Source organism: Danio aesculapii, chromosome 6 (assembly GCF_903798145.1).
Source record: "Danio aesculapii chromosome 6, fDanAes4.1, whole genome shotgun sequence".
In the NCBI taxonomy this organism is placed as follows: Eukaryota; Metazoa; Chordata; class Actinopteri; order Cypriniformes; family Danionidae; genus Danio; species Danio aesculapii.
Genome location: NC_079440.1, coordinates 34,687,779 through 34,712,978, shown reverse-complemented (window position 1 = coordinate 34,712,978; position 25,200 = coordinate 34,687,779). Strand labels below are relative to the sequence as shown.

The window sequence follows — 25,200 nt, the reverse complement described above, 5'->3', positions numbered from 1 at the left end:
AAAAAAAAAAAAAAAAAAAAAAAAAATCGCTATTAGATATTTTCCTCAAATCGCACAGTCCTACTGATGTGTATGTAGAATTTGCTGTATGATCTCCTCATTTTCATTTTCAGGTGTTTACACAGACATGACAAGGTTTATGCGATTTTAGTCTCAAAAACACTGTTGTTGTTGTGTAAACAAACAGACAAAATAGTGCAACTGTGCTGCGATTTTTAAGTTTGAATCCCAACTCCTGGACCTTTTCATGATCCTCCCTCCACACCTCTCCGACCTAATATAATAAAAGCAACAACAAAAAAAAAACATTTCTTAGTTGATCCAAGAGACAATAGCGATACATTTTGATAATCTCAAAATCAATGCAGAATCAATTTTTCAAAACAATTATTTCAACACTACCATGATAAACCCTAAAACAATTTTTTTTATTTTACATGACAATTAATATTGCAATATCTGCACACAAGGCCTCCAGGAGGAAGAGCAGTGTTTTAAAAAGTAATGGTAATTCAAATTCCAAATCCAATTCCAATTTTCAAACAAATCAATTGGATTTGTTTGAAAAGGGGTTAAATAAACAGAAGCACCCACACTGCCAAACACTTTGCCCTTTGATAAAGGTAGAAACTGCTAATAGAAGTTAATGAGGGTGGATATATAGATGACCTGTTATTCAGTGGTATCAAACAGCAACCCCTGAAAAAAGGTTTCAATAAGACTAAAAAATGAAGACCAGTGGTCCACAACCGAATGGGGCTTAACCTACTAATCACTTCTACAATTGGGGGTGGAGGGATCAAGATGAGTTTAAATAAGCACATTTATCATGCAGAACAATCAAAAAAATATAATAACATAATATAATTTAAATGTGTTTTAACTGCAAATATTACATAATGAAATTCAGGTTGCCAAAGGTTTTTCCATTTTCATCCTCTTAAGTTATCCATTTATTTCTTAATAATGCATGACCTAAAAACATTTGTCATTCATTTTCTAATAATGCATGACGTACATAAAATAATTGAAAAATATTTCTGACAAATACTATTTTGTAGCAGAATGATTTTAGTATTGCTGAGTAAATATAATAGATTTTTTCATTAGTTTTAATAATATTTTATCTTACAATTTTTTTATGTTTTTTTATTTAGTTATGCATAACAAAAGCCTACCATCTAAAATAAAATTAATATTTAAAGAATGCAGCAGTCAACATTTGTAAATATTCTTTTTTTTGTTTAGTTAATATGCAGAATCTTAAATGCTTAAACACATAATAGAACTAAACTATATATGCTTCATTATATTGTTTGTTTTAATTACCTAATAGAGGAAAGTTGAGATCCACTGGTCTAAACAACTTATTTGTCTATTACAAACTGTTTGTAAAGAGAATAAAACAGATATACTATAAAATACAACTCTCATATAACGCAATACACAGTGTAAGGCCTTAATCTTCTAAAAAAAAGGATATAATCTAATGCTTGCATCTTTTTACTAGTTTAGAGTGAATATTACATCTAAATCCTGGACCTGAAAGGCTTAAGAGCCATTTTTCTAACAAACACGCAGGTTAAAACATCATAGTGGCATCCACGTCACACCTTACTTCATCCCTCAACTAAGCACACACACACACACACCGGTCTGGGGTCAGTATCAGACTGTGATCAGTAAGAACTGCATCCAGACCAATCCATCACCAGCAGAGGACAGCAGGACAGAGGCGAGAGGGGAAGGGGTTTTAATTCAGATCTAAAGCAAAGCAAGGGTCACTGAAAGCAAAACACGTTTCAGCTGTACAATACCTGACTGATCTCTGGCCCCTAAACACACAGTACATGAAAGAACAAGGGCAAATAAAGGGATTATTTGAGGTCAAATCATTAATGGTTGTAATTATAAATGCGGGTAATGTGATCATATTAATGGTTTTATGAGATGAAAATATGGTCAGCAATCTCACTTTGAACATACTAAATACACAGACAATACAACAAGCTTTATACTGGACTAACGATTAATACATTATAATACATTACTATGTAGAATCAATGTACATAAACTGACAAAATAATAATAACAATAATAATAATAATAATAGATTATGCTTTAAATTATTTGAATTATTATTGAAAAACTGCTGTTGTTGGTATTATTATTATTGTTATTATTATATTAATTATAATTATTATTATTATTATTTGATGACCAAATTAGAGTGTTTATACTAGTATCAAATTAATTACATAACTTAAAAAAAAGTCAAAAATTCACCTATTTTAAACTGAACTTGAAAACAAACACACAAAAATACATACAACTGATTAATAATATCATACTTGTCCATCTTTTCGCTGGTCTGACGCCAGTGGGTCATGTCTTTTCTCCAGCGCAGGTTCTCCTGACTGCCAAAAGCACTGCCTGATGGACTTCTCTCTGAGTAGAAATTAAGAAAAGAAAGTGCAACTTACATCAAAATTGGTATATGTTAAACTGTCTTCATTAATCTTTGACTTTATTATTATTTATTTCTATATTTATTTCTATATTTATTTATTTATTTATTTATTTATTTATTTATTAACTAACCAAGCTGCCCCCTGCTCCGCCGCACCATCTCCTGTCGGGCTCCAATACTGCCTAGGATGGCTTCCTCCAACTTGGCCTTCATATCTTTCGATTTCTTAAAAGTCAGACTGTTCATACGTTCAAATGCCTTCTTACCCTGCATGAACAAAAAATGGGCCTTTTTGTATGAAATGGATGAACAGAAACACAAACGTGGATTAATATCACTCTGCAGATGTGAAGAATTTGAGAAATGCGCATTAGAGATCAATAAGAAAGGACATGTTTAGGGTTTCTTCAACTATGATGATTCTTCAGACCTTGTACTCGAAGCAGGAGACGCAGAGGTAGAGCAGGTCCAGCAGGCGGTTGAGCTGGGAGACAGACAGGTCTGTAAACCACTTCTGAAGCACCATCTCGTCTGCGTTCTTCAGCACCCACAGCAGACAGATGAGCAAACTACGACTGGACTCGGCCGAGAAAGAGCCATGCTGACGGGTCGCCTGGAGAACAAGGGGGGCTCATTTTAATATACCATTGGAACACCGAGCAATCTCTTCTTTTTATCCATTAAAGGGCATAGTTTACCTCTTTTTTATGATTTAATATTAATATAATGGTTCTTCTGAGTGTGTCAGTTTAGGTTCAGTTTAAAACACAATTCAGATTTTTTTATTATAATGTGTTAAAAAGTGTCATGTTGGGGGCGTGTCCACAGTTTGCTGATTTAGGGGTGTGTTGCTTCACATGCAGATTAGTTTCGGCTTCCCGCCCAACGTAACAAGGGGGCGGGGCCATGAGCTCACCCGCTCTGTGTTTGCAACAAATTGGTCCACCGTTTTTTATGTTGTTAAATTGGAAAAAAAAAGCACTGGGTGTGCTTATATCACCCCAATATGACGGTCTATACACCATACATGCACATATGTCTGTCCAAACAGCTTGAAAAGTAGATTTTTTAAGGTGCCCTTTAATGCAAAAAAAAAAAACCTAACGTGACATGCCACTTTACAGTTTTTAGTATAAATTATTTTTTTACTATTGGTGTTATTTTGTAAGTTTCCATCCACCTTATATGGTCTGAAGAATAATCATGGTTTCACGGTTATCACGTCTAATGTATATTTAATATAAAGTATTTAAGTGAACGGTTGTTATCATCTGCGTTCATACATACATAATAATTTTAATAATTTGTAATAATTAGTTAAACATATCTTTTGTTTACATTGCACTGAAAGCCACGCACAACTCTCACCGCCACAACGTGAGATGTTTTCTACTCTGCGTCTAGGAGGCGCGAGCGCATGCATATTGGCATATATTCTAATATTGGAAATAAAGAACTTGCACGCGTAAAAGACGAAATATGTGAATGGCCCGCTGCTATAGTTAATCCAGTATGCGTGCATATTAGCCTTGGTGTAACTATAAGCTTGCAACTTTAATCTAGTGCACAGGTGGCATAACTTTGTTTAGTTGCAGCAGTTTTGTTTCATGCAACAGAAACGTGGCATTAAGAAGCCTTTACGATTAAGTATCCAAATGTTTTCGGCTGCTTGCGCCACTCACTTGCTTTATGTCACTTGACTCATGCTCTGCGCAGCCTTCAACTGCAGCTCGTGCTGTATTGAACAGACGCACGTCACTTCATATCTATAGCGGCCGTTTTTCGACTGAACTAAATTTATTTTTGAGGTTTTGATCACACTATTTGGAGGGCTGGAAAAAAGGTCCGCCAATTGAATAGCCCTGCTCTATAGTTTCACTAACTGATGTGGAGAGCGTTACATCACCTTCCCGCATTTGTCGCAAATTACATGACATCACCCGGACAGAGGAGCTTGGCCAGACGCACCCAGCCCGAACCAATCGAGGAAAAAAAAATAATTATGCTTTTGAAACGTTAAAAACACTTTGGACAACGGTTGAACACAATTTAACCTCTTAAAAATGGGATTAAGACTTTTAAATACCTTTTAAGGGTCTTAATTTTCAACTTTTAATACTTATTAAGACCCCGCGGACATCTTTTATTCAAATGCGCATTTTGGATTATCGAGAGAAAAAAAAAGCTTAATGGAAACGCATACATGGATGCTCATAAATTTAGAAAATGTGCATAAAAAAAGTATGTGAACAATGTGCATAAACTACAGTGGAAACACATTTACCGAATAAGTTCCAGCATGCGCATCAAAAATAAGATTTTGATTTAACTGATCATGTGATGACAAAAATAGGCACAAAGAGATAGGATTAATGGACAAACCAGCAGACCAAACACAATGCACAACATCTGTAATGTTGTTTTGGTCATTCTAAAATGCCTTAGCTATGTCTGTCACCAAAGTGGGTCAGTAATATTACCTCCCAGAATTGTGTTGAATGTCTGTGCTCTGAAAGAGCAGTCACACTCCTCCAAAAACCACTGCATATTGATTGCGTTTCGTCCTCATCTCCTTCGGTGCAAGTAATTTATTGTATAACAATAAGACCCACAGTGACTTTTCCTACCACAGTAATTTTTTTTTTCGTTTAGGTATTCAGCACCAGTTTATCAGCAAGTGACGATTTAGTTCTCTTTGACTCGGATGGAAACACTGCTTTAATCGCAAATGTTTTATTCAATATTCCAATTTTTTCTTTGGATGGAAAACAGCTATTGTGTATATAATTTTATTTTGTTGAACAAATTATGATTAGGGTTGAGGACTTCAATTATGACAGCAAATGAATGCAGCAGATTTATGATGTATATATTATCAGATGCTAAGCGAAGTATGCGAGATGAGGAAGGCTAAGCAGGCCAAGCCAACTAAGACATGGATACATAATTAATTAATGAATTCCCAATTCCCTCAAGTTTAGCTCCTGGTTCAAGGGAGAACAAAGTAAAAACTATTTGTTTAATGATGTTTTGGTTTATTTTATTGTTTGTTTGGTATTTAAAACTTCAAGATTGTGTTTTCTTTTCTCTAGCTCTTAAGGTGGTTCATGATGCTTTGTGGTATGATGGCTTTAAGGATGTAACAATAACTTAATTGTAATCATCAGTGGAAGATTCTCTTTTAGGTTTTTTGGACTATAATTAGAAATCTATTTACAGTATTATTATAGATGTTATTAAAAATCTATTTATTATCACAGATGTTTTGGCTTTTTAAGTTTTCCTGAAAATAAAAAGTGTTCAATTAAATGTAAATGATATAAAAAATAAGTTTAAAAAATCTGTTATTTAACACATTTGTTTCTTTAGTTCTATTATGTTGGAAACTCAAATGCAATTACGTTAATTTACTACAATCATCTGTATAACTATAACACATTATTTGCCATTTATTAATTGAGCTTAACCAAAATGTTTTTTCAGGCACGGTTTAAAAAAAATTAATGAACCAGTCTTATTAGCGAGTGACACAATTTAATATACCGGTCAACAACAAATATTTATTAAACATTGAACTTGTTAAACCATCATTTTAAGCGCTGTATTTAACAGCCTAACTAAATGTAAAATAATAATGTCATGTTATACTTTTTTATAGTGTCTAAATAATAAGCTAAAAGCAATACCATATGAAATAAATAAATAAATAAATAAATCAGACTACCTGTGGATTGAGCAGAAAACTACTAGGCCTTGACATCTGTGGCACAGAAGTTCCTGCTATTGCCATTGCAACAGTCTGACTGATCATACTGTTGCCCTCAGCCTCCTGCTCTTCAGTACCTGGACCACCAGGACGCCCCCACTGATTAAGGGATTCTGTTATGGGTGAATGAAAAATAATTTGTGGGTGGATGTTGTTACAATGTGGCATATACACAATGTAGGACAGAAAAGTGTAAGCTCTTACCAGTGAAGTCATGGAGCTGGGGAAGGGTTTCCATGACTATGCCTATGAGGGGAAGATAAAGCAGGGCGACTCTGGCTTTGACATCGGGATCAGCATAACGTGGGTCAGAGTCGTGACTGGACAGCAGATTATGAACCACGCTGATAACCTTCTTGTGGAGACCAAACATCCTACAGAAGAGAGGAATGTGTTCAATTACACATTTGGTAGATGTATGAACAGCTGTGAGTTCACCCAAACATAAAATGTTTATTAAAAATAAAATAAATAAAATGGTAACACTTTAGAATGAGGAGCTATTTGTTTACTACTTTAACATGAAAAGTAATTCTAAAACACTTATTAATCTTAGGTAATATTCATTAAAACTTTAACAAATGTAAATTTGGATTTTAATATTGTATTAATACAGTAGTGTAGTTTGCAGCTTGCGTATTTGGTGCTCCATCTTTTATAAAACTTGTTTTATTTTGTCACCCTGAAGAAGGCGTTGAGCCAAATCATTTGTTGTTTTGTTTTACATCCCAAAGAATGAAAAACAAAAGATGTCAAAAATGAAAAAATTAAACGAGTGGCAAATTACTGGCTTCTTTGTGGAATAATGTATTAGTAAACATATTTAAATTGAACTGATCTAACCTGAACTAACACTGAAAAGCTGTCTTTGTTATGTTAACATGGTGTTCCCAAAGACACTAAAATAAGGTATTGTTCATTGTTAATATTAGCTAATGCTTTAACTACTGTTAACTATTGAATTTTCTAAAGTGTTATCGATTAAATTATAATTTAATAATATCTTACAAAAAAAAAAGACATTAACAAAATAAACTGAACTGGATTATTGTTTATTGTCACTGTTCACAATATTCTAAACATATATTACAATAATACAATAGGAGATTTAAACACATCAGGCAAAATCTGCAATCATCATAATGTAAGACAAGCACATAACTTAATTTTCAGCAGCATGCTTGATTCAAAGATGATATAAAGCTATTTTAAATTAATTGTTCATACTTTGTCCCTAATTTGAACAGATATTAAAATGACAAAAGTTACAAAACAGTATTTCTGAAAGGTATAAGAAAGTAAAGTGCACACACCATGGTACTGACCCATCAGCCTCGGGTTCCAGAATTACAGCCAGCTCTGTCTGAATGAGACCAGCCAGGTAATGCTGCTCTCTGAAGGGCACAGACAGCTCAAACATGTTGGCTATCTTCTGGTCCTGCACATGGGTAGAGAAACCAGAACTCTGGACAGAGACAATGGAAAAGAACAACAACAAATGGGATGAAGTGATGTTTCAAAACTATCAATGTGGTCTAATAATAGTGTATATATATATATATATATATATATATATATATATATATATATATATATATATATATATATATATATATATATATATATATATATATATATATATATATATATTTATTTATTTATTTTTATTATTCTTTTTGCCCCTGGTTCAAGCACTGTTTTGACACGGTCCCATTTTAAAAGTTATAACCCCAAATGATTCCCAACCCTACTGCCAAAACAACAGTCTGAATAATTTTAAAACACACAAAGTTTAAATAAGAAACATAAACTGTATTTTAAGGTGCCCATGATAAAAATATCATGCATGCTCTTTATCAGGATGTCTATGATGGAAGCAATTTTCTCTTTTTAGCAACGTTTAAGCAATTTCAGTTAATGTTTATACCTGTGATGTGGCAGAGGAGACTGAAGGAGAAGGAGATGCTGGTGGTGTCAGCAGACTGAAAGGCAAATTCAGAGTGACGTAGTGTTCGTGACTACAGACAATCCTTAGGAAGTCCAGTCTCAGAGACTCTAGAGTGGGGTTCTGTAGCGCATAGAGCTTAGTGGACACCTGTGAACGGGAGAGAGAAAAGATCTTCAGAAAACAGGATGATTAAAAAAAAAACACACACATGGTTTGGAGCAGAACTCAAAGGTACCTGTTTCCAGTAGGTTTTGATGAGGGTAAAGACAAAGCCTCTGTCCATTACTGACAGAAGATCATTGAGGAAGAAGGCCAAGCTGGTGTTGAGCCTTTCCACCAACTCAAGATCCTAAAACGACATTACAAATCAGCAAACTCACTATTCAACAACTTCACAAAAACACATTTCCTGTTGTCATTTGCTATATTAAGGTAGCAAAAAAATATATATTGCTATATATTTTCCCCACTTTTCATAATATTTTGAATTAGCTTTTCTAGACTGATCCTCTGCAAGTTCTTCAGCTGTTGAACTCAAAGGACTTAAATACCCTATTAAGACACTGCTGATACTCTATTAACTGCGGATACACCAAATGTCTGTCAACCAAAATTATTTGTCATATGGTCATATGGTCAATAAGTTTTCTTTGAAATGCAAGACAAGATTGTTTGAAACACATTTTGAATATTTACTTGATCATATGCACAGTTACTATGCATTTCAATAAGCCAGCCCGGGCATTTCCGGTGAACTGTCATTTCATTTTGCTGCATTTAAGATCTGCATCGTTTAAAATCATGAATCTACATTGAGACGTTTTAAAATGGGTTACACACCAGACAAGAGGAAAGGTATCGAATCGCTTTGTCATTGTGCCATGACTTGTCTTTGAAATACGAACAGCATTTTCTACGAATGTATACACAGTACTTGGTGTTCTGCTGTTGTCCCTCATGGCACTCTGTTTTAACAACTAAGGTCCAATCCCAATTCTATTTTTGAACCCCTACCAGATATAATGTGGCTATAAGCTCGTAACTGTACTGTGCATTTACACCCTGGACATATTCATCTATGTAAACACAAGAAAACAACATTAGCGTTATACCAGACACTGCAAAAAGGTCGTTCTCAGCCACTAGACTTTTCTGACAGGGTATTCGAGTGTCATCGAGTGACAGAATGTTGTGGGACTGCTGTACAGGAGTTATTACTAGGGATTATAGATAGCGAAATTTACCGTTTTCTATTTTAGCGTTTCTTTTAAAAGCATGATGGTAAAACATGAACGCCATTATAAATGTATTAAAACATATGCTTGTTTGTGGTAAAAATTCGTAATAATGACAAAAAAAATACTAATTTGTGTATCTCCTGACTATGCTGCCGTTGTAGCTGGTGTATTCTGGGAAATTGTCATACCTCTTCATTTTGAGTGTGGTCCTGAAAAATCTCTCTTTCGAGGGCTATCTAGCCCTTCCCCTCAGCCCTACGCCTTCAAGATAAAGAGAATTGGGAAGGGGAAGGGCTAAGCAGTAGAATTGGGATTGGGCCTAAATCAGGGATGTCAAACTCAATTCCTGGAGGTCCGCACCCCTGCACAGTTAATTTCAGCCCTGCTTCAACACACTTACCTGTAGATTTCAAACAAGACTGAAAGACTTAATTAGTTTGATCAGCTGTGTTTAATTAGGGTTGGAACAAAACTGTGCAGGGCTGCGGCCCTCCAGGAATTGAGTTTGACATCCCTGGCCTAAATCAATGCTTACTTTGGTCTAATTCATTCATCAAATTCTAATTAAAAGTATTACACTATCAAATGCTGTTAAAAGAACCTGATGAAATTGCAGATAATGTCACACCAATCTTTCAAAGAAAAGCTTTCCGGCTGGCTTAAGAATGTTCCATGCATATGGTCAATTATGCAACGTTAAAAAAAAAAAGTTGGAAATGGAAATTAATGGACAATTCCAATAGCCCTAAAAAACACATTCGGAATTCAGTGTTTCATTAGATTTGCTTGTGGCTTCAATCAAATAAAGTTCAGTAAATCAGTGTATTAATCAAATTTTTGTTTCCTATAGTGCCATTAAACATAACCTATGATAATGTTTTAAGATGTTACTTGAAAGATGCTACCAGAGATGAGCAGAGATGGTAAAGGTTTTGAATTTTTACATAAAAAAAACCAACCCAATACTAATTTGCATTACCCATGGTGTTCTACATATGACATTCCTAATACAATAATGATATTATTATGTAAAAAGCATTTTAAAATCAGTTAACAGCTCAATGAATTCATGCACTTGCAATGTTCTCACCTTCTGGAAACGTGAGACGATGTCACCAGCAATAGTGCTAACCAGAGCAGTGATGTCATCCATGAAGCGTTCGGGGAAACGGTTTTTCCTGGGAGACTCCAAACGGTCAGTAAAGTATAAGTGGTGGATGATGCTCTTAACCTAAAATGCAAACATCTAATTATATACACATATATCTCAAAACAAATGACTCGCATCTTTTAATCGTTCAAAGGAACATCTCACCATGAGCTCAAAGAAGAACCAGGCCTGTTGCAGGGCTCCCTCCCTCACACTGCCACTGCTGACCACCCACTGCAGGGCGAGCTCCTCATGAAAGAGCTGAGGATAGGAAGAAAACATCAGACACACAGACACCGTCAAATACACTGCACACCGTTTAGTACACTACCGGTCAAAGGTTTGGGATCAGTAAGACTAATGCTTTAAAAAGATGGCTATTCTGCTCATCAAGGGTGCATTTGTTTTGATTGACAATACAATTAAAACTTTAACACGTTTGAAATATTATTACACAACAGCATCATTAGGGCGGTTCATTCCGCTGTGGCGACCCCAGAGTAATAAAGGGACAAAGCCGAAAAGAAAATAAATGAATGAACAGCATCATTCAGAAATCATTCTAATATACTGACTTGCTGTTCTGTTTTGATCCATTATTACTGGTGCTTAATCAAGGATCAGGAATTTTCTAAGTATCAATGTTGAAAACATTTTTTAAGCTTCATAGTTTTGTGATATATTTTAGTTTTGACATTATCTATAAGCTTTTTTTTTTACATTATAAATGTCTTACACTTTAATGCGTCAAGTAAATACATATTTTAATGATACTTTAGTACTGCATCACAGTTTTCACAAGACTACAAAGCGGCTCAACAGCTTTCAGCACTAATAATAATGCTATATGTTTCTTGAGCATGCTGAACATGAGCATTCATCTTTAAAATCCCAGGAAGACAATGGTAAGAAAATGGTTATTGTACACTGCAATAATATTTCACAATTTTTACAGTAGTTCTGATCAAATGAATGCACCCTTGGTATGCAGTATTTGCTTCTTTTAAAAACATTAATCTAACAGATCCCAAACTGCTTACTGGTAGTGATTTCTACTCTGGCGTATGAAATAGTCCTTTGACATAAGGTCCATTGTGTTGCTGCAAAAGTGGGAAGGAATAATTAATCTACATATCAAAGACTAACACATTTAAACAACCCATTCGGCTTAGGCAAGACCAACAAGGTGCTCCATACCACAGGTGACACATCATTCCCTCTTCATACATTCCTAAGATGGCATTCACAGTAAAAAGAAGAACAAGTACCCAGCATCCACAAAAACATGACAACAAAACAACAACAACAACATCCAGTCATTCCAAGACAGACAGGCGCAGGTGAGGCGAAAAGGAGGAGGAGGAGGACTTTGGCTCCTGCCCTCCAGGAATTGGATCTCTACCTTTTTGGTCGGCAATCGTCCTGTTAATGTTTGCAAGAAACTGGCGCTCTCAGTGTGCGATGACATGCGATTGCCACTGCGCTCCATGGCCTACGGGTGGGGATGAATGAAGGGTGACAATAGATTAGTGTGGTGGACAGGGGTGTGTGGTGCCATTCGCTACATTCACACACACACACATATTCGCGCACACAAACAAACAAACAAAGACAAAACATTAAGAGGTAAAAAGCACAATATAATCATTTTATATTATAATACATTTACTTTTAAAATGAAACTAAGTTTAAACAGGGATTTGAGGGACTTTACAAAATTTTATAAAGTTTACTTGTTAAAAAATGAGTTGCAAATGCATTTGTGTGCTGCTATATAAAATATAAATAAAAATAAATCAGTATGAATGTATATATGCATGTATGTTTTAATGAATCAGATTATTGCAGACACAAAATAATGAGAAAACAAAATGATTAGGCTTAAATAGGTGCAGTTTATAATAATAATAATAGTTCACAAACATTCACACGCACGCATTCATGTACATGCAGAACAAGTCATTCCAATAGAAAAACAAGATGATTGAGATGAGTTAGTTATGCTCATGCAATGCTTTTAAGTGTGAAACGGTGAAGGAGAGAAATGAGGCAGCTTTGGAAATGACTGTAAATTTGGCTCAAGAAGAAAAATCTGAAAGGAAAATGGATATGGAAGTGAAGTATGCTATGGAGTACTCGTGGAATTAGCTATTGGTGTTTTAGTGCTGCTACTGGGAAGGGCTGTGTGAAGCGGGGTCTCTGCTTTTTGTATTTGGGGAATAGTCGGAATGACCTGCTTAGTATCAGATGTCGAGCCAGGGCTGGTCCCCCAGGGGGCGCTTTTGCACCCCATGGTGTGCACCCAGGAGTTGGAGCGATCTAAGCCCTGCGAGCCAAGGGTGCATCAAAAGGGTCACAGGCAGATGCAAGCAAGCCAGGGAACAGTGAAAGGTCAAAAGGTTACAGGTCAATGAATCAAGTGAGCAGGGAAGCAAGTTAGTTTAGATTAATTAGTTATCTTTGAGCAGCAACAGGTTAGAGCAGGGGTCACCAATCTCGGTCCTGGAGGGCCGGTGTCCCTGCAGGATTTAGCTCCAACTTGCCTCAAAACACCTGCCTGGATGTTTCAAGTATACCTAGTATAAGACATTGATTAGCTTGTTCAGATATGTTTGATTATGGTTTGAGCTAAAATCTGCAGGACATTGGCCCTCCAGGAACAAGTTTGGTGACCCCTGGGTTAGAGTATCAAGCATCTTAAAGAGGTAACAACATTTTAGATTGGCAAAGTTAGCATAGAACATGATTGTAAAATCAGGTTGATATTATTTATTACAACAGGACGAAAAGGATTAGAAGTTAACAACAATAACAGATGTGTGCATGTAGAGTAAAAACAGAAAATCTTCAGAAAATATGGAAAATTATCTAAAATATATACAGTTGAAGTCAGAATGATTAGCCCCCCCTGATTTGTTAGCCCCCCTGTTTATTTTTTCCCTAACTTCAGTTTAACGGTGTGAAGATTTTAGAAACATAATAGAGGGGGGCTAATAATTCTGACTTCAACTGTTTATTTTCTCTATCATGTAGGCCTGTCACAATAATCGATATATTGTTGTATTGATAACTAGCGCGTTATTTGCTGCACTGTTATGATGTTCCATTCACTTTTTAAAAAAAATACTTATCAGTAATATCTTTTTAAAAATCTGAAAATATTTGCTTTCACTTGTAATTGAAAAATATATATTATAATCACTGAAAATTTACACAATTTTTAAATCACTCATGCGACCCCTTGAAATTATTCTGCGACTCCCACAGGGGTCGCGACCCCCAGTTTGAGAACCACTGTCTTAAAGGTCTTAATATGGTTTATCGCATTATATTTTTGTGCAATTTATCGCACAAAAAAAAAAAAAAATAAAATAAATTATATATATATATATATATATATATATATATATATATATATATATATATATATATATATATATATATATATATATATATATATATATATATATATATCGTGACAGGCCTACTATCATGCCCACTAAAATATTCCAAATGTTAGGGTTAACAAGGTTTTTGTCAACAAAAATAACTAAATCTTATTCAGAAAGGAAGCACGTACTCGAATGATTTCTAAAGGATAACTTTTACAATTTGAAACATTTTATTTACATTTTAATATTGATACAATTAAAAGTTAAGCCCAAACTTCAGACCAGCATTAATGAATTCTTTTGAAATCATAACTCAGATTTACCTGGAAACATTTCAACAGATGTTTGAGATTACAGTAAACAACAATGATCATTTAACTTTCTGAAATACATATTTGTTAAACAGTTATTCAATTTTAAATGTAAATTTTCAATGCTTCATGTGCTAAAGATTTATAGACACAGAACTACAGTAGTGACACATGTATAGATTTCTATTATAAAATAATGAATCTAATATTTAGATTCCTGTACTACTTGATTTGCATAATCTATTTAGTAAACTGATTGATACAACAATTAAGAAAGCGCCAACAAATAACTAGGCTATCAGCTACACATTCAAAAGCAAACTGCTGAATGGATTTTGGCCACTGATCTCAGCCACACATTTACAGTTCATTTTTGTTTTTTCCTTTTGAAAAGATTGTGTAACATGGGTTAAGTACATAAAATGTTCCAGCTAAAGTTCATCTTCGCTGTGATCTATAGGTTGAACTGTACAAAAAAATGCTGATCTGTTAAGTTGGCATTCTAGTACAGAAAGTCAATGACCTACAAATAAACTCATTATAATAAATACAATGAGAATAAAATGAGTTTTGATGTGCACATAAACTACAACATATGAAGGATAATAAAACCAACAGATCTGCTGAAATGTGTCGACCTACCTTGCTGCCAATGATGGAGCGAACTTCATCATCAGGGGAAGTTGGCGTGCCAGAGATGTCGGGGTTACTATTGCTAAGGCTACGAGAGCGGTTGAGATTGAGGCTTGCGGGTCTAACAGCAGAGCGAGCCATGGTGGCATAATGCACTGAACAACCCAATCCTCCTGGACCTGTTATGCAGAACGCAATAAAATCAAAACTGAAACATATTGGAGTGAAGTGCTGGGACAAAAGTTCAGATACAATAACCTCTCTGAAATCTTCTTTTAATTTTCTCAACTGCCTATGTTTATGATCAGTTATTTCACTTTAAAGGCAATGTAAATAACCTACAGAAAAATTACTAAATCTAAGAGCTTGAGAAAATGCTAGTTTTAGAAGAACATTTCAGACAGCACTTAGAGGTATTTGCATCTGAACTCTTCAAGAGTTTACTAATCATTTTTAGAAATATCAAGAGCATTGGTATTACCTTTATAAACCACTTCATTGAATTTGATTCTCGATTTGATTCTTTATTTAATAAAAAAAGAACTTCGGAATCTGAATCAAATCAGGATGTCTGAATCAATACCCACTGTGGTGAAAACTAGTTTACTACACTCCACAAGCCACACGTTTAGAGAAAAAAAACCCTGAAATCTGACCTGGAGAGGGGGAATTGGGATCCATGTTGGGCAGACGGAAGACATAGTGGATGTATGAGGAGAGAAGGCTGTTTCGCCCATGCATATCTTGACTGGTGTCCAAGTACTTGTGTAGACGGTTCACTATAGATGCCATCACTTCAAAAGAGGCCTGACCAAGATTCACTGCAGCAGAGAGAAAGTAAAATCAGATCATCAGAAAACTATATTATGCAGTTTTGAGATGAATTAATAATAAAGCTATATGGGTTAAAGGCGAGACATCCCATTTGGGGTGTCCACATAACGTTACATTTGCAGAAGTGATTTTATATACATAAAAATAATAATAATTCAAGCAGAGTCTGCTTTAATGATTCAAATAACATTTGCAAATATAAATAGTTAAAATGTGTGTGAAATGTTGACATGTGAACTGTTCCGTCATAAGTCAGCATCACAGATATATCAATTTTAATATGAACCTAAGATTTTTATTCAAATGTATTAAAGAATAAGTGATTGACTAAATCGTATTATATTTTAGAATTACTAAAAACGAGTTACAAATGAATTATTCTTAAAATATGATGGCTTTAAAAACAGCGTCACGGTATAAAAATAAATAACTAACCTCTTAAAATAATTAAATAAAATAATTAACTTCTTATCCATAACAACCAAGACCTGGAACATTTTGTCACTTTTTTTGTCTATATCTAAACTTATTGTGACAAGCTATACATTAGATGCATATATCCTATCATTTTAATCCTGTAAGTGTGAACTCAAAATCTGTGGTGAGAGTTAAGGGTCCATTAATGAATTCATTCATTCAACACCAAGATGCTTACATTTTCTTTTAATCTCCCCTTCAACGATTCTTGTCCTAAATATGCCTAACAAGATTTTTTTTGGAATAAACTGCTTTTACACAAAATTAAATTTTTTATTTATTTATTCATTTTTTTAATATAATTATTTTTTACGAGTTTTCACCTTTATTGTATAGAACAGAAGAGAGTATTGACAGGAAAGCATGGGGAGCAGAGAGAGGGGAAGGATCGGCATAAGACCGCAAGGCGGGAATCAAACTCGGGTTGCCGTGAGCACTGGAGTGCATGTGTCGACGCACTAACCACTACACCACTGGCGCCGACACAAAATTAAATTTTATTGAGGGTCTAAATCATAATATGAATGTAGAATTGTAGAATGTAGTCATTGTTTTACACAGAAAAAAATAAAGAAATAATAATGCAGCTTTAATATCTGAAAGCGCATTTAAATTTTTGACCCATTAGCTAAAAATGTTTAACATTTTAGAAAGTTGTAGTTAGACATTAAAAAATAACAGGGGAAAACTGTAAATGCAAAACTAAAGTTAAACAGACCAACATTTTTACGACAGTTATGATTTAACTTACAGCATTGCTTTTTGTACAACCAAATCACCAATTCTCACCATTTTGATCATCCAAAACAACAATTAAGAAATAAATAACTGATTTAAATAAATTGAAATAAACATTTTAAAATAATTTTAGCTTTTTTAAAGTTTAAAATGAAGTTAATCTGTGGCTGAACTTTCTATTTTACATTAACTAAAGCGATCGTTTACCACAAAAATGAAAATTCTGCCATCATTTATTCACCTTAATCTAACTACAAACAGAAGATATACATCAAACAACATTGTAATCCTTGAAAGAGAAATCAGACTTATATATTTTCTACAAAAGAAAGCTATTCAGTCACAGACTTTTGAAAGAATGTCATGGTGAGTAAATGATGACAAATCTTTTTTTAATTTTAATGTTGTATTATTATATACTTTTTAGAAGATTTAGATTAAAGGACAGTGAATACCTATCTGCCCAGCTATAACCGGTGGCCGCACCATCAGCAGCACCAGTTTGTCCAGCAGCAGGTGAAGGAAGCGAACCACAGGCTCCAGCTGAGAGGAATTCAAAGCTGCGATGCTAGACTTCAGCTCAGTCTCCAGATTATTCTCCATAATGCGCATGTCTCCGATCCTCACAGGAAACATGTGCTCATCCAGCGCGTGCACCAGTGCAAAGAACTTATCTAAATACTGGTCCTGCAGAGAGGGAAGAAACATATCAGAGACACATTTCTCTGAAGCGGTGTTTAAGTTAATTATTATTTAGACAATTCGACTAGTAATTACCTGTGTGTGGATGGTGGACGCAGCCACAACCTCTACATTAAACACCCCTCTGTGGTTATCCACCCATTTCATTCCAGGAAGAGGAACCTACACGCACAGACATAAAGGAATGAACTTTCAGGATAATTTCAGTATAAACCCTCTCCAAAAAATCATATTCCTCAAAGGATTCATTCATGAAAATGTGCTGTTTATTTAATTCACCTTCTAGCCATGCAAAATGTAAGTGGCATGTTTGTTTAAATGGATAGTTCACCCAAAACTAAAAATTCTGTCATGATTTACTTTTCTTGTTGAATCCAAGATATTTTAAAGAAAGCAGGAAACTGGTAACCATTGACTTCCATAAGAGGAAAATCCAATATTATTAACGTCAATGGTTACCGGTTTTTAGCTTTCTTCAAAACGTTCTGTTTAGTGTTCAACAGAATAAAGTCTGGAGAGTGAATAATTTTAAATTTTTGGATGAACAATCCCTTTATGTAGGACATTAAAGTATATTTTTAGGTGAAATTATTATTCTTGTTGATGTAGAAAATGTCAACGACTATAGTCACTTTTGAGATGTATAAAAAAAAAAACACTTTGAACAAAATTAATATGCGGCTCCTGACAATAAATGAAAGTCTAATGAAGTGAAATGACTGGTCTGAGCAACATTATTCACAGCACTGTTACCTTTAATTCAAAACCACTACAAAGAGTAGAGAGCTTGTTCATGAAAGTTTGGAGCACAAGCTCAAAAATTCACACAAGCTTTTATTACATGTTAAATTTTCCAGCATCAGCACAATTTACTATTTTGATGAACAGTACGACACGTCATCCATCCCTGTTCTAAATAAACTATGCTTCAGACAGGTGTGAACATGCTCAAGACCATTTCTTGCACAGTAATGTCATGTCGTTTTGTGTCACATTAGTTTCATCAGAACACAAGCCACTGATAATTATTTGTTTTACACACACACATACACACATATCTATATATAGCTGAAGTCAGAATGATTAGCCCTCCAGAATTATTAGCCCCCGTTTATTTTTCCCCCTATTTCTGTTTAACCAAGAGAAGATTTTTTTTCAACACATTTCTAAACAAAATAGTTTTAATAAGTCATTTATAAAAACTGATTTCTTTTATCTTTGCCATGATGACAGTAAATAATATATTTGACTAGATATTTTTCAAAACACTTCTATACAGCTTAAAGTGACATTTAAAGGCTTAACTAGGTTAATTAGGTTAACTAGGCAGGTTAAAGTAATTAGGCAAGTTATTATATAACATTGGTTTGTTCTGTAGACAGTCTGAAAAAAAATTGCTTAAAGGGGCTAATAATTTTGACTAAAATGATTCATAAAAAATGAAAAACTGCATTTATTCTAGCCGAAATAAAACAAAAGGCTTTCTCCAGAAGAAAAATATCATCAGACATACTGTGAATGCAAACAGATTTATTTATATTGATAAGAAGGTTGAAATTGTATTAAAATTAACAATTTCTCATGGCTTTCTCTGCTTTTCCTTTTATATTTTCTCAGTATCAAAATCTCCTGGCTATGTTAAACATCATTCGGGAAATATTTAAAAAAGAAAAAAATCATATATATATAGAGAGACGTTTTATAGAGTCCCAAAATGCTCAGTTGACTTGCATTTATGAATCAGTAAAAAAAAAAAAAAAAAAGTAAATAAATAAATAAATCACCTACATTATGGATGATGTGAGAGTGAGTAAAAGGACAACAACATTTTAAATAAAAAAATGGTGATGGTAAATGGTGCAAGTATTATCAGTTCCAAATATTGAATACAACACTTGACACTCAATGAATAAAATATTAAAGTGAATTAAAAAAAAAAGCTTTTACATAATGAACGTAAAGAACTTCACATTTTTAGCCATGTGTATTGTATGAGTTGTCTTACATCAGGAGAGAGAACGGAGTAAGACTGGGGTGGTTTCTCCAGAGACACTGGCAGGCAGAAGTGACCTGTTCTCAAGCGTCCATTCTGCAGCATGGGAATCCACTGAGGGAGTAAAAAAAAAAAATCAAATCTTTTTTCAGAATATTATAACAATCATAATTCAGTAGCAAAACAATTGGAAGATGATGCATCTTAATTGTTAACCAACAGCATAGAAGTGCAAATCTTTCTTATGAAATTAAATTAAATTAACATGGCTTGTTGCCAAAATTTCTGTTAAGATTGACTACTGGAAATTTAGCACAGCTGTATAGTAAGTAAGTAAATAAATAAATAAATAAATAAGTAAAATATTACTAGAATATGAAATAACTTTTTATGCTTCAAAATTTGAATTATACCTGTGATGATTCAGAAATTTTAGAAGATATTCCAGTTTTTAGTATCAGGCGCTGCATCAGAAATCATTCTAATATGCTGATTTTTCTCTTTTTGTTATTATGATTAGTTGTAGTGGTTGCATTATTAAAATACATTATGCTGCTTAATATTTTTGTCAGAACTATTTTCCAATAACTAATAAATAGAAAATTCAAAACTACAAGCATTTGATATTTTTTGTAATGTACAGTGCTCAGCATATACAAGTCCATCCTCACAAATGTATCTTTTAAGTTCATATTTTTAATAGGAAGCTATACAATTTTATATTTGTGCATATACAATAGATTAGTCAGTACTGAAGTCAAATATGGAGCTTATCTAACAAAACAACTTAAGTTAACTGTCCAAAACTTGTACACTCAAATGTATACGTTATAGAAAAATATTAAACACACATTTAAAAAAAAAAAGATGAAAAATGCAAAACAAGCAAAAAAAAAAAAATGTAAAAAATTGTGTTAAAATTTTGTAGGTTGTACTTTTTTTTCCAATGTTTTGCTTGAATTTAATTGTGTTATCTTTCAATTTCTGGATATGTTTGGTGACTAAAATATTATTTTAATAAACATATCCCTTTTGTTTAGATGCACCAAAATACATTGCCTATATTCACTGAGAAATGGATAAAAATATTCATTTTCAAAATAGGATGTACTTAATTATGCTGAGCACTGTATAAGAGTACTGTCACTTTCTATTCAATTACAATCTAGAATTCTATACATTATTTTATATTAAGAAATTATGTATAATTTTGTTTCAAAAACAGTATTGTATGGTATTGTATTGCGTGTACCGTGTATCCAACAGGCGTCTCTAGTGGAGTGTTCTGCTTTTGTTGACAGCTGACGTGGTAAAAAGTGAAGAGTATGTGATGATGGTCGGTCAGCGAAGCCGGGAGCTTGATTTTAACTTCATCATAAAAATCTGGTGAGCTGATATTAGAGGGAAAAAAAGAAATAAAAACAAATGAAAACAAATATATATTAAAAATAATTAATTCATTTATCAACTATTAAGTGATCAAATATTGTTCCAAATTCACAATTCATATGCATATGAATGAAAGTCAGAGGAATGGCAAATATAGAGTGGCTTCCACTTGAATAAGCTTATAATAAACACTGCAGCAAAAGAACTTACCGATTATGATACACTACAGATGTATAAGCCTCCTTTGAAAACTCTGCACAACTGGATTTTCCAGAGATCACCTAAGAGAGCAAGAAATGTAATATAATTTAAACCAGTCAAAAAAGTGCTTCATCATAAAATGTTTGGGCATATGACAATTTGTAAACAGTTGTTAAATTGCATTTGCTCAAAACTTACTGGCATAGCATTGCTCGGATCCTCCCCATTCATGAACTGCACTTTGACTGTAATGTTACGAGCAGAGCCTTGACGGTTAGCGAAGTTCAGGCTCTGTGGGTTCACATACAATAGGTTCCTGCAAACACACAAAGAGATAAAAGAAAGGGCTCATACATAAAATGTTTGCTCTCATTGTTTCTTAATAATTCACAGCAAGCATATTTAGAAGTTCATCATGTAGGTTAAATGAGTCTTAAATTCAAACTGTAAATTAATCTGGAAATTATTCTAAAATTAATCGATTTTAACAAATATGATTGTACTTATTCATTACATGTCTTGTCAGTGCAGATCTCTTTTTTTTATTCATGTCCGTTCATCATTACAAACCACAATCATTCAAAAATATAAATAATCAATTTATAAAGGACAAAATGGTGACGCGGTGGTGCAGTAGGTAGTGCTGGCGCCTCACAGCAAGAAGGTCGCTGGTTCGAGCCTCGGCTAGGTCAGTTGGGGTTTCTGTGTGGAGTTTGCATGTTCTCCCTGCGTTCGTGTGGGTTTCCTATGATGTTATAATGTCTACATCAATGACCTCAATTCCATAGGACAGAATTAGATCTAGTGTATGCTTTAGGCGATGGGTTGGACCGATAACATTTTGCTTTATCCCTAGTGAATGTAGTAAGTCCATAAACGCGAGCCCTAATGTGTCATTAGCATCATCTATGTGGATGTTAAAGTCTGATGTTAAGAATGAATGAATGAATGAAAAAATGAAGTACCTACATACAATTTATTTCTCACTTCAGAAGTAGTTTCATTCAGACTTATTTCACACAACAAGGAGATTTGAAATGAAAGATGCAACAGTCTTTTTATGCCAGCTTTAAAAGGGTTAAATAACTGTGTTCATGAGAAAAAGTATAAGATAAAAAACTTGGAATTTAAAATAAATTTTAAAATAGTAAGCAAATAAGTAGTAAATAAATAAATAAACTGAAATTAAAATGTACATCAAACGTTTCACATGCGAAAACTTCTTAAAGCACAAGGCCCGGGACAAAGTTTGGGACAATAACATCCATTTCCATTGATCTCTTCACTGCACAGATTTTTGTTGCACAACCGTTTCCGTTCTGCGGTTACAGTATCTGCAGGAACAGACAGAAATACTGCAGTGACGTGGAACACACTCTCCTGGGAAGCTGCACAGACCACAAAAGGTCATAGTCTTTCCAAGGAGCACAGCTCTCTCATGCACTCAACATTACCTCCTCTACCAGACTACCAGAGGGAAGTGAATCCTTCGCACTGTGCACTCCACAAATTAGTCAAAATATTTTAATATACGTTGCATTAGAAAGCAAAATAATTACATTTTAAAAAAATCATATATAATTTATTTAATTTTAATTCCAGTGCCAGAGGGGACATTGGAGAGGATATTTCTATCCAGCTGAAGCTCCCCCAACTGCTGACACACAAGCTCCTACATCCTGAATAGCCTCTGGGTACACAATGGGAGTCTGGTTGTGTTTGCTCTGTCTACAAATATGGATTGAGGCCAAACTTTCCGCACCTGTCTGAACAGAACCAGCAAATGTATAAATGCAGGAGAGCAACGAAAATGCAACAGCACAGCAAACATCACACAAGTTATCTGGTAGGCAAATAAATATGCCGGTTTGTTTCAGTTTAACAGCATTTTTGTTACCCTAACACAGGGATGGGCAAACTCGATCCTGGAGGGCCGGTGTCCCTGCATAGTTTTGCACCAACCCTAATCAAACACACCTGCTTGTAGCTTTCTAGTGATCTTGAAGACACTAATTAGGGTGTTCAGGTGTGTTTGATTAGTGTTGGAGCAAAACTCTGCAGGGACACCGGCCCTCGAGGATCGAGTTTGCCCATGCCTGCCCTAACATCTACAGTACTGAACAGCTTCCTTACATGGTTATAATTAACGGCAATACCTGTTTTTTCTGTATATTTATTATCTTACACAGAGAAATATTTAATTTTGAAGCATGTGTTTGTATGGTGTTCTTAACAAAATATTTAGCAAGAATGGTCCTTAAAAATGAACCTTAACCCAGAAAATAAGCATGATTTATTCATTAACTAGCAAGTAATAACAATGTCCCCTTAAAAAAAACGAATAAAAGTATGTTCTTAAATTTGCTCGTCTCTCTTACAGAACTAAAAGTTTAATAGTAGAGATCATTCTACAGTTTAATCAGGGGAAAAACATATTAAATTATTCAGAAACATGTATAGATTCAATAGTTTACCAGCATTTTCAAAATGTATGCTTATTGACATTTTCTTATTCTACTATATAATAAAACGTGTCCTGTAGCTACCATTTACTGTTTTTCTTTGCATAACAATAATGACCAATAGCCAGCAGCTAGCTCTCTGCAACTCTCACATGGTCACCCACTGAAGCCAAGCAGGGCTGCGGAGGTTGCTGCCGGAAGTGGTGTTAGTGAGGCCAACAGGGGGCACTCATCCTGCGCTCTGTGTAGGTCCTAATGCCCCAGTATATTAATGGGGACTCTATACCGCTCAGTGAGCGCCGTCTTTCGGATGAGACACTTAACCGAAGTCCTGAATCTCTGTGGTCATTAAAAATCCCAGGATGTCCTTCAAAAAAAAATTTTAATTAATTTAAAAAAATTTAAAAATAAAAAGAGTAGGGGTTTAACCCCGGCATCCAGCCAAATTTGCCCACTGGCCTCTGTCCATCATGGCCTCCTAACCATCCCCATATCATTATTCATCACTGTCTCCTCTCCACTAATCAGCTGGAGTTTGGTGTGCGGTCTGGCGCAATATGGCTGCCGTCAAGTTATCCAGGTGGATGCTGCACACTGGTGGTGAATGAGGAGATTCCCCAAGCATTGTGTAAAGCACTTTGAATGTCTAGAAAAGCACTAGATAAATGTAAGGAATTATTAGTATCATGTATTTTTACAATGACTTATAATACAAATTCCTGTCTTTCTGTGTAACATCTTTTTTATATATACACTGAATTATTGCATGACATATAGTTGACATACTCCTAGGGCTCTATTTTAATGGTTAAGGGCATGTCCAAATCCAGTTTTGTTATTTTAAGGACAAAAAAAAAAAAAAAAAAAAACGCTCTGTGCGTCAGTGCATGTGCCTAACAGGGTGTGTTTTGAGCATCATGTGCATTAAACCAATCAGAGCCTCATCTCACATTCCCCTTAAGAGTCAGTTGCGTCGTGCCATGGCGCATTTGCCATTTATAATGGCGGACTTTGTACAATGAAAAAATGAAAGCTTTACTAACAAGAAAACAGTTAAACAGACCATCTGCATTAGGATGTAGAATGAGCCTCCTCCATTCGGCCTCTTTACTTTACACCTTTACTTTCGTTGATAAGGAAACAGTGTTGTACGCACTTTACTGAAGACATCCATTAGCCTACGTATTTAATTTTGTTTGTTAAGCACAAAGATTTGTTTCAAAACTATTTCTAAATTCAGTTATATCCAAACAAACGTCCTATTCTTATGCCCCATATGGTGATGCATTTGTCTCCAAAACCGACAGGTGGACAAATCAAATTTTTCTTTTATTAAAACACATACAAAATTGCATATAATAAATAATACTAGTAATAATAACAACATAATACAGATGCAAATTGTCACAAACTGAAAAAAGCAAATAATGATTGTTGTAACATTTTAATCCTTTATTTTTTTCATATGTAAAGATATTTGTGTATTGCTGTACATC

At 34.4% G+C, this 25,200-nt stretch overlaps 1 protein-coding gene across 18 annotated transcripts in view; it reads right to left on the bottom strand.

Annotated features, from left to right (window-relative positions):
• The window catches only part of dock7 (dedicator of cytokinesis 7), a 76,502-nt gene that overhangs the window by 27,343 nt on the left and 23,959 nt on the right, over window positions 1-25,200 (bottom strand). For 4 of the 18 annotated variants that reach the window (XM_056460053.1, XM_056460048.1, XM_056460049.1 and 1 more), the window contains exons 15-34: window positions 21,441-21,558; window positions 21,252-21,322; window positions 20,905-21,043; window positions 19,665-19,766; window positions 17,735-17,821; window positions 17,413-17,644; window positions 15,565-15,729; window positions 14,918-15,087; window positions 11,975-12,064; window positions 10,738-10,833; window positions 10,513-10,653; window positions 8,420-8,533; window positions 8,164-8,331; window positions 7,550-7,701; window positions 6,441-6,610; window positions 6,195-6,349; window positions 2,901-3,083; window positions 2,602-2,758; window positions 2,352-2,448; window positions 1,818-1,835 (exon numbers count right to left, since the gene is read on the bottom strand). In XM_056460053.1, coding sequence (XP_056316028.1) covers window positions 1,818-1,835; window positions 2,352-2,448; window positions 2,602-2,758; window positions 2,901-3,083; window positions 6,195-6,349; window positions 6,441-6,610; window positions 7,550-7,701; window positions 8,164-8,331; window positions 8,420-8,533; window positions 10,513-10,653; window positions 10,738-10,833; window positions 11,975-12,064; window positions 14,918-15,087; window positions 15,565-15,729; window positions 17,413-17,644; window positions 17,735-17,821; window positions 19,665-19,766; window positions 20,905-21,043; window positions 21,252-21,322; window positions 21,441-21,558 — 2,625 coding nt within the window. The remainder of the gene's footprint in view (window positions 1-1,817; window positions 1,836-2,351; window positions 2,449-2,601; window positions 2,759-2,900; window positions 3,084-6,194; window positions 6,350-6,440; window positions 6,611-7,549; window positions 7,702-8,163; window positions 8,332-8,419; window positions 8,534-10,512; window positions 10,654-10,737; window positions 10,834-11,974; window positions 12,065-14,917; window positions 15,088-15,564; window positions 15,730-17,412; window positions 17,645-17,734; window positions 17,822-19,664; window positions 19,767-20,904; window positions 21,044-21,251; window positions 21,323-21,440; window positions 21,559-25,200) is intronic. The other 14 variants (XM_056460050.1, XM_056460056.1, XM_056460057.1 and 11 more) reach the window with 9 other exon arrangements.